The following is a 12,310-nucleotide window of genomic DNA, read 5'->3' on the forward strand; positions in this document are numbered from 1 at the left end:
ATACCTAAGGGTAGAATTTTCTGGTCATACAGTAATTCTATGTTTACATTTTTTAAGAATCACAGAAGTGTTTTCCATAGTGGTTGCACTATTTTACATTCCCACCAGCAATGCACTAAAGTTTCTAATTTCTTCGTATCCTTACCATGCTTATTATTTCTCATTTTTTAGAAAAAAGCTATTCTGGTGGATATGAGGTAGTGTCTCATCATGGTTTTAATTCCCATTTCCCTTGTGGCTAATGATGTTGGGCTTATTGAACGTGTGTATATCTTCTATGGAGAAATGTCTATTCAGGTCCTTTGCCTATTTTTAAATTGGATTGCTTGTCTTTTTATTGTCACATTGTAGAAGATTTTTATATATATTTCAGAGATTAACCTTTTTCCGAGATATGATTTGTAACTATTTTCTCCCCTTCTGTATGTTGTCTTCCCACTTTCTTGATAATGTCCTTTGATGCATGTGCTAGTTTGAAAGGATTATGTTCCTTAAAAGTCATGGTTTAATCCTGATCCATTTTGTGGAAGCAGCTATTTCTTTTAATCCCTATTCAGCACTCTAGGTTGGAAACTTGATTAGATTATCTCCACAGAGATGTGACTCGCCCAATTTGATTAGAGGGAGATGTGACTCCACCCATTCCAGGTGCATCTGGGTTAGTTTATTGGAATCCTTTTAAAAAGGAAACATTTTGGTGAGAGTCACATCAGAGCCATGCGAACCACAAGAGCCCAGGCAGCCTTTGGAGCTGAAGAAGGAAAACACCCTCAGGGAGCTTCAAGAAACAGGAAGCCTGGAGAGAAAGCTAGCAGGTGTTGCCATGTTCACCATGTGAGAGAGAAACCCTGAATTTCGTTTGGCCTTTCTTGAGTGAAGGTAACTACTTGTTGGTGCCTTAATTTGGACATTTCTACAGACTTGCTTTAATTTGGACATTTTCACTACTTTACAACTGCAGACTTGCAACTTAGTAAATTCCTCTTTTTAAAAGCTGTTCTGTTTCTGGTATATTGCTTTCTGGCAGCTTGCAAACTAGAACAATGCACAAAACTTTTTTATTTTGATGAAGTCCAATTTATCTATTTTCTTGGTTGTTGGAGGGGCTGACAAACAAAGGGAGGCAGGAGGATGGACACAGAAAGCAGGGAAAGAAAAGTGAAAAGCAAATACTAAGACAGGATGCATGAAGAGTGCTGTGGGAACCCAGAAGGACATGGGGACACAGTCACACCATGGAGACAGAGAAGTGACACCTAGCCTCCCTCTAACCCTCCTGCTGGGGGTGCCCAGAAAAGGTTTCCTAGAGGAGAACTTAGTCTTTCTTTGGTCTCATGTTCTTCTTTAACCTCAAAACAAATAATTAAAAATTTAAAAAGATCCTGCCTATATTATATTAACGTGAGGGATAAACCAGGTACTCAAATACAGCATAGAGAAGCAAATGTGGGCTCCTCTGTCTGGAATTCTGCCCTCTCTTCCTTTTGTCCCGTCAGCCTCACAACTCAACACCATCATCCCATTCTCTGAGTGTTGATGAGAATGTGGGAAACATTCCCTTCTCCGTGTCCCTGTACTCAAGTGATGCTTATTATAGGAGTGATCCTACTGAGCACATCCTCCTGCCTTCTTTCGCTCCCGTCCTTCCTCTCTCTCTCTTAAATGAACCTGCTTCTCTTCTCTGCTTGTTGTCCTTGAAGGCAAGGACTTGTGGCCAGATAGCGCTTGCCAAATAGCAGGTGCCTAGTAATATTTATTGCTTAGTGATTTACATATACACTGGGCCCTGAGGTGCCATGTAAGTTGGGAGACAGCGCAGTCACTGAGAAGGGGACAGATTCCTGGGCCACTTATCAGTTAGGTGACCCTGATCAGTTATGTGAGGTCCCTGAGACTCGACTTCCTTATCTACAGAACTGTGATAATTGCTACTTCAGTTTAGTTCAGCTGTTAGCATTCGATGAAGTAATAAATGTAAAGCATGCGAACAGGGTGTTGGTACATAATAATCACTCAATAAATGCTAATTCCCTTCTCCCTCCTGTTTGTAATAAATGATGGATGGATGACTGAATCTGAGGGTCAGTGTAGCTAACCAGCTGTTAAAGAGGTAGAACTAATTAATTTCATACTCAGCCGGTGAGGGAGTTTTATACAAGGGGCTTCAACGGTATTAGTAGCATTTTTCATTCTTACGATATCATAAATATTCATTATTCTATCCTTGTTAGAGAAGCGGCTTAGCCCGGTGTTTATGAACCCAGATTCTGGAGCTGGAATTCTTGGATTTGAATCTCGGTTCTACCATAATAGTATGACTTTGGGAAAGTTACTTGACTTCCTTGGCCTTCAAGTTACTCACTTGTAAGAGGGAGATGATGTTAGTTGCTGTTCATTACTGTTATCATAAGGGTTTTCAAGAGGGCTAAGTTAAGTTCTCTGAGTCTCTCAGCACAATCTTAGGCACTGATAAGCACTGTGTAAATGGTCGCTATGTCATCACTATTCCTTTTGTTGTGTCTAGAACCTTCTATAATCAGAAAATTAAACCTGGTCACCAAATGGATTAATTAAATGTGGGGAACATGTAGACATTGATCCTCTCAGCTCAGCAGGATCCACGAGGCCTTTGGGCCGTTCCCCTGCCTCATCCCCCTCTTCTCTGCCACCTCCTCTGTTTCAGTACCTGGCCTCTAATCCTCACAATAAAACCACAGCCTCTAACACTTCTGAGGACATATAATGTGTCAGGGTCTGTGCTAAGACAGTCACATGGATCATTTAATTTAATCCCCACAGTTAAATGAAGAGATAGGTATGATTATTAGCCCCATTTAAAGATGAGAAAACCGAGTTCAGAGAGATTAATTAACTTGCCCTCAGTCACACAGTTAAGAACTGCAGAGCCAGGATTTGTACTACCTCACCTGACTCCAAGTCCTTGGGATGCTTCAGGGGAGCATATTGCTCAAAGCAAAAGGAGAGATCCTGCTGGAGGGAGGTGTCTTTGGTAGAGACTTGAACTCTACTGTGTTGCTGGGAGAGTTGGAAGAGAGGGAGATATGACCGGTGGAGGGAGAAAGGAGAGGGGAAATCAAGGCACAGGTGAGGGGTCAGCCTCGGAGAAGGTCAGTGAGGGAAAGAAGAGGGAGTTCGTTCCAGACGGCCTCAAACTCCTCCAAAATAAAAGAGGAGAATCACTGGCAGGACAGGGTGGGGAGGGACTTGGCGCCTGGATGGAATGACAGAGCACAGTGTCCTCGCTGCGAGGACAGGTCCTGGTGATGGACAGGCCAGTGGAAGAGAAAAAAGAAAAAAGAAAAAGGCCAAGTTGAGCCCGGAGCCTCCCTGCACCTTCACACCTGTGTGTCGTTAATGAGCACAGCTTTTCAAAAGAGCTTATTGTCACTGGTGACTTCTCTTCAGCCTCCGGTGCTCAGCAAACACCATGCAATGCGAACGGGCAGAGACACACCTTTCCTCCAGGCCAGGATGGACAAAGCACCTTTGTCCTCCGGAAAGAAGGAAGGTGCAGCCACCATCTCTCCCTGCCCTGTCAGTTGGCCCTGCCTCACCCAGGCTACCCTGGACCCCAGAGTGGGGAGGGTGCCACGGTGCTTTCGAGGAGGGGAGCTCGCCACTCCTCGAAGCGTCTGGACAGTGAGTTATTGCAGCCCGTTATCTTCAGCAGCAGGCGGAGACCTCCCCGGGCGGCTCCTTGCTGCAGAGCTGAGCCAGGTAATATTTACTGACTCAAGTGAAAAGAAGGTAAGCAGCCCCCTGTCACAGCACAGAGGATGCTTCTCTCACCCAAGGATGTCTTTTTTTTTTCCTCCTCCTTTCTTTCTTCATTATGTTTGTAATTTTGTTTTATTATTTCCCATTGGAAAGCTGTGAAATGAAAATGATGCAATCTACCGCTGTGAAATAATGTCGTGCTCGAGTCCTTTTCCAATAAGCCCTGAGGTTTGCACTGTGACGGCTTCATTAAATTGGTTGGCTCCATGGCAAATGGAAAAGTGCTGGTAGCTTTGGATTTTGCTAATCCGAGGTGGGCCACCCGAGACCACAGGGGACAAGGGAGTCCCAGGGTGGGTTCTGGGTGCTGGGGGAGAAGAAGCTGCTGCAGCTGCCCTGCCGCCAGAGCTCTCAGGCTGCTGTCCTGCACAGGGCCCCTCTGAGCCCTGGACGCTGTCCCAGGCACTGTCCCTTCAGGGGTCCAGCAGACAGCAGCTACATGAGTGGGGTGGAGGAAGGGAGGGACCTCAACTCTACTGAAGGTGACCATGGTGAAAAGGGGATCCTCTACTGACGGAATCTGCTGAAACCCCCACAGTCAGCTAGGACACAGCTAGGGAAATACCTAAACACCTGCAAATTTTTTTTTTTTTTTTTGCATGGGCAGGCACCGGGAATCGAACCCGGGTCTCCAGCATGGCAGGCGAGAACTCTGCCTGCTGAGACACCATGGCCCGCCCGAGCCTGCAATTCTTGCAGAGGGAGTCCGAGCGCTGCCCGTCATTCCACCATCATACCCCAGAGTACATGGGAACAAATTCCCTCTTGCTGGTTTCGACTGTGGAATTAAAGATTTCCATTACTGATAATCTCTGCAGTTAGCATTTTCGGTATTAAAGTCTGTCATTACGAAGTAAAATATGCATGATCCCTAAATCTATGTTTATTACAACAAGATTTCATTGTTATAAATTTGTCTTCTCAGTTCTCCATTTCTGCCTCTGCTGTCTTTTTAAAACTCTAATGTCTGATAACTGTAGCCGCGAGGTAATTAGGAAGCCGCACTAAGAAGCACTGGCTTATGCTCTCACTCATTCACAGAAATGCATTGAGTGTCTACAAGATACAGCCCTGCAGCCAGAGGGACAGACTGCGGTGACAGCTAATTACAGCGCGCAGGACTTTTGGTCTGAGCTGCCACAGGAAGGTTCCTTCCCAACCTCCACACATATAAATACTGAAAATGCACCAAAACCACTTGAAATCATGGTTGCATTTGAAAGGAAGAAAGATTGGGGGAGGGGGCCAAACTCTAGATTGCAGAAACGGTGTGTGGGGGGGGATCTGAAGCCAGAGTAGTGCGGGAAAGACGAAGAGGAACGGAAGCCAGATATAATTGTGTGTGTATATATATATCATTAGGGTTGGGGTTTTAACACCCAAGTGGAGGCAGAATGGAGGCCCTACATATAATTGGTGCCTAGATAAACCCTACCCCTCAGGCTGGGAGTGAGGATATGGCACAGAAGGAAGACCACAATTCGAGGCACTAAAAGGGTCATCTGCAAGAAATGAAAAAATCTAAGCTTGTGCCAAACCTAGATGTGGAGTCCAAGTTTTCATCACTTTCACGGTGTGGAAGCCACAAATGGAGAAATCAACATATGAATTGGTTTGGAAAAACCACAAATGAAGAAACCAATGTACAAATTGGTTTGGAATCAACGAGTACCTGCAGAGGTAAGCCCGGACCTTCCCAGAGGATGCTCCCAGGAGCTGGGCACATGGTATGGCCAGAGGGAACAGCTCCTGCAGATGATGAGTTCACAGAGGGAAATTACGAAACACACAAGGAAACAGAGTCCCAGACCCAACATAGCACCAGGCTTAACCACCCACGCTAAGCCTGGAACTTCCTAAACACTCTTCCTCCCCATCCCCTCCAGGCAATTATCCCCCCACCTCTATTCCAGCCATCTGAGAGCGACTGAAGCCCTGCCTCTCTCTCTTCTCCCCCATTTGTGAGGATATGAGTGTGTGTGTGTACATTTTTACATATACACACATACATAAAATGCACGCTTATCCCCTTTCATTTAACTTGCATATCACCCTATTTCTAAGATATACCAGCAGCCTAGACCGACCACATCTGTCCTCCTGGCTGAATGTGCTCCTGGATGAGGAGGTTCCCACCAAGCCTGAGTCCCTTCTTGCCTGGCAGTACGGTGAGGCAGCTCTAGGGTGATAAATCTCCAAGCATCTTGGAGTTTAAATCTTGCAAACCCTCGTGAACTGAAGAATTCAGGCCTTTTGATTCTCAGAGGCTGATGCCATGCTGTTTGACAAATTCCCATTTTCACCCACAACTATGGGTGAACTACTAAGTGAGCTATTCGAGGTTACTAAATTTTGGCACTCAAACTCAGAGTTGGTGGAGGATTCTAAGTCAACATCCACCCAAGGATGGGACGGCCAGGCAGAGCGTAGCCATGCTCACTCTGTACCTGTGGCCTCTTCTGGAGGCATCGTCAGCCCCGTCTCAACGTGGTGGAGGTTTGGAACTGCTGTTCTTGCCTGCAGATCACAGATTACTCTTCCCTGGGCTCTGACAGCCCTGCAAAGCTGTCGTGGTTCCGGTCGGCATCATCGGAATTGTCAATCTCTCTTTTCCACTAAGGAGGCCTTCAAATGCAAGTTTCACAGCTCAAATGGGCACCACCCATCTCTCTACTGGAGATTACCCCTCCCTATACCTTTTCAGCGAGTCATTGCTACCACCAAGCTCTTCCACTAGAAAAGGGGAATTAAGTGGGACAGCTGGGTGTTAGCTCTTCTGCCATATTAAAGAGGCCCACAGGAGAAAAGCTTCCTCCATTCCACTTTCCCCATCCCCCTGGGTGTGTAAGAGACCCCCAGGGATACCTATATTCTGTGACTTTATAGGGAAAGTGAGATGTAAAGAAAGTCACTTCATCTTGGGCAAGTAATATCTTCACTGTGAGAGAGCCCCAAATACCAGGCCCAGTGCTGGGGGCCAAAAAGTCTAGAGGCAACTTTCTTGCTACTCAGGAACTCAAAATGGACACATACTCAGAGCTAGACAAGTAGACAGGCGAGGACAGCACAAAGCTCTGGCATTTATCTCAGTACAGTACCTGCGTCCCTCATTTAGAGAAGCACTTATTTAGGAAGCAGTGGTGAGTGGAAGTGCAGGTTCTTTCTTTTCTGCAGGGCTGGGTTAAGCCCTGTGGACAGAGCTTAAGGCACCACCGCATGTCTTCTTCTACTGTGTCTTCATCCCATGACCTGCTCTCCTTTTCAGTGTGCCATGAAATAGTCAAGTCACAAGTGAGGAAGGTAATAGGGTGGCTGCATAAGCAAACAAATCTGGGTGTGCACACACTCAGCCCTTCACTGTCTACTCCATAGGAACCTACAGGAATGGATTTTATAAATGAGCTCAATACGGCCAATCACTGATGGGCTTTCTGGAAGAGGGGAAGATGGATCCTTGCTTAGAATAAAATACTGGGGTAGGCTGACTCAGAAATGGCCTTCAAAGTTCCCCATGAGCCCAACTTCCTGGCATTCACTGCCTTGTGTAGCTCGGTCCCCTTGAATGATGGCTTGGGAAACAGCAGAAGCGATGGGAAGTAACTCCCAAGATTGAGTTATAAGAGACAGAGACTTCCACTTGCACTTGCTCTCTCGCTGGCGCTCTGGCCTTCTCTGTTTGCAGCCTTGGAGAGCAGGCTGGTATGCTGGAGACACCCACAGGGCAAAGAACAAGGGGTGATCTTTCGCCAATAGCCTATAAGGAAGCGAATTGTGCCCACAACTGCTGAATGAATTTGGAATGGAGGTGGCCCCAGGCAGCACCTAGACTGCAGCCTTATAGAGACTCTGAAAGCACAGGATCGGTTCAGCTATGCCTGGGTTCCTGACCCACAGAAACTATGAGATAATAAATGGGTGTTGCTTGAAAGCGGCTAAATTTGGGGGTAATTTCTGACACAGCCATAGATAACAAAGACAGTTACTCAACAGCATATGGTGCATTTGGCAGAGAATGTACAAGCGTCTTTTTGGAGCTTTTAAACAATGTGAACTGATTCTTCTGTTACTCTAGTGATCTAGAATGGGCAAGTACAGTAAACGGGGTTTACTGGAGTAAAAACCACCAAGGCAAGTGGCCAGGGGATGATGCCTGAACCACTCTTATCTCCCCGTCTGACACAAGAGGAAGCAGATGGTCTGAGAAATTAGGTCTTTTGGGGATCACATAGGTTGTTGGTGGCAGAGCAGAATGCGACATAGGTTTCTTATTTCTCTGTCCTCTTCCTTGTCCATGCCACCACAGGCCCCTCTCTTTCCCTCTATACCACTCACGTCCCAGGAGATGAAGAATTCATTTAGTCCTGAGCTGACATAAGCAGAAAATAAAAGTGACTCGCACACAGAGAAAAACTAAGGTTCTCTTTATTTATTTTGAAAACAATGCCCATTCCTAACCTCTCAATTTAGTCCTGGCCTGGTGACAAGGAAGGCTTTTCTCTCAGGCGTCCCCCAGGGCCACTTTCATAAGAGAACAGCAAACACTTCCACTGGCTATCTGTCTCCAGATACCCGTCAGGGGAAGACCCGGCCAGGACTGGGATTTAATAGCAAGGAGAGAACATGTGGGATTTCTCCCTGAGCCCCACCTGCGGCTTTTTCCTGCATCTTCTCCGAGACAGCTGCTCCTGTCCTTGGCAGCCTTGTCTCTGCCTTCCAGCTCAAGGCGTCTGGAGTGGGCGCGGCTGCTGGCAGTCTCATATCGGAGTCTGCATCTCGCCCGCGGATGTCCCACTCCCTGGCCCACGCTGAGGCTGGAAGGCCCCTCAGACGCTCTCCATGTCCCAGTGCTGGCTCATCAGCGAGGACTCACACGGGTTGATGACAACTTCATGAAACATATCTGTGTCCAGGCAGAGGTGGGATTCCACGTGTTCGATGCGTGAGCTGGTCTTGGTCCATTGCTGAGAAGGCAGAGAGGAGAAAGCATGAATCAGGTTTCTCTGGCCAGGGCCCAAGTCCCAGCGCCAGCATCTGGAGACCCACCCAATAGGGAATGCTCACAGCACCTGTCTAGGCTCACCTGGAGACTCGATTTCTTACAGCCTCTACAGAGGAATGCAACTACAACTAATTGCTCTGCCAAGTATTATGGTTGTTGCTTTTTAATTGGACAGAAAAATAAAAGTGAAATCAATATGTTTGCTAGGAAAACTCATTAGGAGGCAATAACTTTCCAAGCAATAGGCCAGAAAATGTGACATGAGTTAGTCACAGAAGAAAAAAATAAAAAAAAAAGATCCACCCTCTGTATCTGCCTGTTATAAGGAAATGGGAGAGAGCTGGGAAGCTTTGGGGCAAGGGGAGCTCCTGGGCAGTGGCCAGGGCAGTGAACCTCTGCTTCTCCCAGAGCTGGGAGGCACTGTGGGCAGGGGAGCTTCTGGGCAGTGCCCAATGCAGCAAACCTCTGCTTTTCCCAGAGCAGAGGCAGGCAGGTGCCCACGCCAAGAGGTGGTTCTCGTGCTGCTGGTTGCCGGAATTCACCTTGCAGAACAAGGAATGAAGACGATGGACATGTACTGGAGAGCCAACCTGCACGGGACCTTGAGCTCTACTCTGTGCATGCCACCTCAGTTATCTGCTGTAACAATTACCCCATGGGCTGAGCATATCCAACCCCATTTCCTAGAAGAGGAACCTTAAAATCAGAAAGGCCAAGCAATCCACCATGGGTCGCCCAGCCAGTGAGCTGTAAGATGGGCTTTTGAATCTCAGGCTCTAACTCCCAGCCCACTTTGCAAGGAAATCGAATGGAGCCAGGGCAAGAGGAACTGGGCACATGGCACATCCAAAGAGCTGGACACAATGGTGGACACACGGCCAGAGCCCTGGGCCGCTTTGGGCAAGGTTTGAGTCTTGTTTATCCTTGTGGTCCCAAAAGCCCAGGGTCCTTCAGGGGGCTGCCACCACACCCCCTTTTCTCTCCCCCAACCTGTTCTCTTCAAATCTTTTCCCTTTCCCTGCCCACGAGATTTGGACCCACAGGCAGACCCAACATTGGGGGCTGCCATGCCCGGGGGTGGCCCCGGACCCACCAAGCACATACCTGCTTGATGTCTCCATCCTTGCAAAGGACGAGAACTACCGGAGCGCCAGGGAAGAGGGTGGGGACTGAGAGGCAGAACTCCTCCTGTGCTATCTGCTGGGTATACGTGAAGGCCCAGATCTGCAGAGGGAAGAGGCCGGGGAAGGTTCTCGTCAGGATCCGGAGGCCGTGGGGGGTGTGATTAAAGCATGGCCAAGAGCGTGGGTTCCCGGTGGGCATCGCTCATCAGCCACCCCACCTTAGAAGGTGCTATTCAAGGCCAGGCTCCCTGCAGTGGAGGTGGTCTCTGTCCCCACTGTCCCCGGTGGAAAGGACCCACCCCGGGGCAGGCAGATGTCTCCTGGCATCTCTGAGCACTCCTGAGCTTTGGGAGGGAGCCCCCAGCATTACCCAGCCAAGCTGCTTGGCCTCCGGTGACTTTATTTGGAGCAAACACCTCAGTGGGAATCTGTTTCCTGCACCGGGCATTGCAAGCAGCAAGCTGGCAGGCCACCTCCCAGCTGTCATTAAGAGCACATGCTCTCTTCTTAGAAAAGAAGTCCAAATCAGCGTCCTGAGAACACGAGGGTTATGACAAGAGGTGGAGTCAGGGACAGAGGGAACCAGGTGCTCCAAGGAAAAGGATAGAAGCAGAGCTCAGAGGGAAAGAAGAAAGTTTTTAAAAACAAGATTATTTCAAGATAGTGTCTGCCCCCAATATGCCGGAACAATAGGTGATTGCTATGACATCTCTTGCAGGGAGAGGGGTGGGAAATCCGGTTGGCAAGCAGAGTTCAGATGGCATAAAGAAGCGGGACATTCTGGGGGGTTGTTACAAGGCATGATTCTCGCATATTTCATCAGAAGTGCTTGAGATCCTAAAGCAATCGCTGCTTCAGAAATTCAAAGCACCTCCCAGTTCCTCAATCGGGGGAGAGAAATTGCTGGCACAATACTTCTCAAAATATGAAACTGGACAAGAGGTATTTCTCCAGGATGTAAAATGGAGCCAAGACCAGCCACCCTTTGCCTTCATTGGGAGCCAAAGTGATGCCCGAATTGGATCCCCTGCGGGAAGCTGCCGGAAAGGACCTCCATGCAGGCTGCCTCCGGTCCCTCCTGCTACACCGCAGCTGGCCAGCCCATCCTCAGCCTCTGGACCAGGCCACGTGGACTGCATCTCCCCGGTCAGCCCCCTGCCCTAGGGTCAAGTGTTCCCTAAGCTGACCTGGTGGCGTCCAGCCACCTCTTGTCCCGCACCTTCCCTGCCTGCCTCCCACCAGCCCTTCCTGGGGCCCTTCCCCGGCCTCCACCCTCTCTGAGCATCCTGAACCTCTTGGGCTGACCTGGCTGGCTCCTTCTCATCTCCCCTCACCCAGGCTCAGCTCCCCGCCCCCTCTGCACTGACCCCGCAGCTGGTCTTCACTGCGTCTGCCTGACCTGCTAAAGTCCCTCACCCTCCCCCCTCCCGCCTGGCCGGGGCGGTGGATCAGTGGGAGCTGCTGGGTCCCAGGCAGGGCTCCTGCCTGCAGACGCCTTGGCTCCTCTTTCAAACTGCTCGTGTTGGGAGACAACCTAGACCAGGAAACCCTCCCTGGGGAGCAGACGGAAATGCGGATGAAGCAGGCTGCCCATGAGACGATTCCTGAAACTCAGCAGTGGGTACAATGTGGACCTTTATACCGCTTGCTCCCCTTCTGTACTGCTATGTACTTGAAATTTTCTATGATAAAAATTATAAGACATCCATCTTGAGGCATATCGAGTTCTCCAGCCTTGTCAATGTCACGGTGCTCCCAGATACCATTTGCCTTGTTCCAGGATAAGCCCAAAGGGGATGTAGTCTGTACACAGAGGTCATGTGATGACTGCTTTGCTATTGACAGCTAACATTTATTAAGTTTTATTATGTGCTAGGCACTGTTCTAAAGGTTCTACACAAATTAAGTAATTTCATCTTTATGGGAATCCTATTAAGGAGTTATTATCATCAGCCCCATTTTACAGATGACGAAACCAAGGCTTGGAGAGATTATTCAAGAGCAGATGCCAGTAAGTGCTGAAGGAAGGATTTGAGCCCCCAACCCACTGTCTTAAACGTTCTGCTATAGCAGAGGCTGGCACAGTCACAGCTGGTTCTGGAGCTCCTGGGAAAAGCCCCTTTCCTAGAGATTCCTCTTCTGGGTTGGAAGCACTGAGAATCACAGATCAGATTCATCTTGACGGCAAACACTGCCAGGAGTCTCCTTGGCCACTTCCCAACGGCAAGCCCATGAAAAGGGAAACCAAGTCCTCTCCCGACATCATAGAGCAGGCCCCTTCCCCACCACTTATGGGCACTGAGGCAAGAGCACGGGTGGAAGCCCACGTTCCAGATGTCCATGCCGCAGGCTCCCTACCAGGCCGTGGGGATGCACGCAGCACTGCCTT

At 48.7% G+C, this 12,310-nt stretch overlaps 1 protein-coding gene across 1 annotated transcript in view; it reads right to left on the reverse strand.

The window, feature by feature from the left end:
- Positions 1-8,204: 8,204 nt before the first annotated feature.
- GALNT14 (polypeptide N-acetylgalactosaminyltransferase 14) overlaps positions 8,205-12,310 on the reverse strand; it is a 229,470-nt gene continuing 225,364 nt past the window's right edge. Inside the window, exons 14-15 of the mRNA XM_077134982.1 lie at positions 9,902-10,021; positions 8,205-8,759 (exon numbers count right to left, since the gene is read on the reverse strand). Coding sequence (XP_076991097.1) covers positions 8,622-8,759; positions 9,902-10,021 — 258 coding nt within the window. The 3' untranslated portion in view covers positions 8,205-8,621. The remainder of the gene's footprint in view (positions 8,760-9,901; positions 10,022-12,310) is intronic.

The sequence above is a fragment of the Tamandua tetradactyla genome, chromosome 17 (genome assembly GCF_023851605.1).
Source record: "Tamandua tetradactyla isolate mTamTet1 chromosome 17, mTamTet1.pri, whole genome shotgun sequence".
In the NCBI taxonomy this organism is placed as follows: domain Eukaryota; kingdom Metazoa; phylum Chordata; class Mammalia; order Pilosa; family Myrmecophagidae; genus Tamandua; species Tamandua tetradactyla.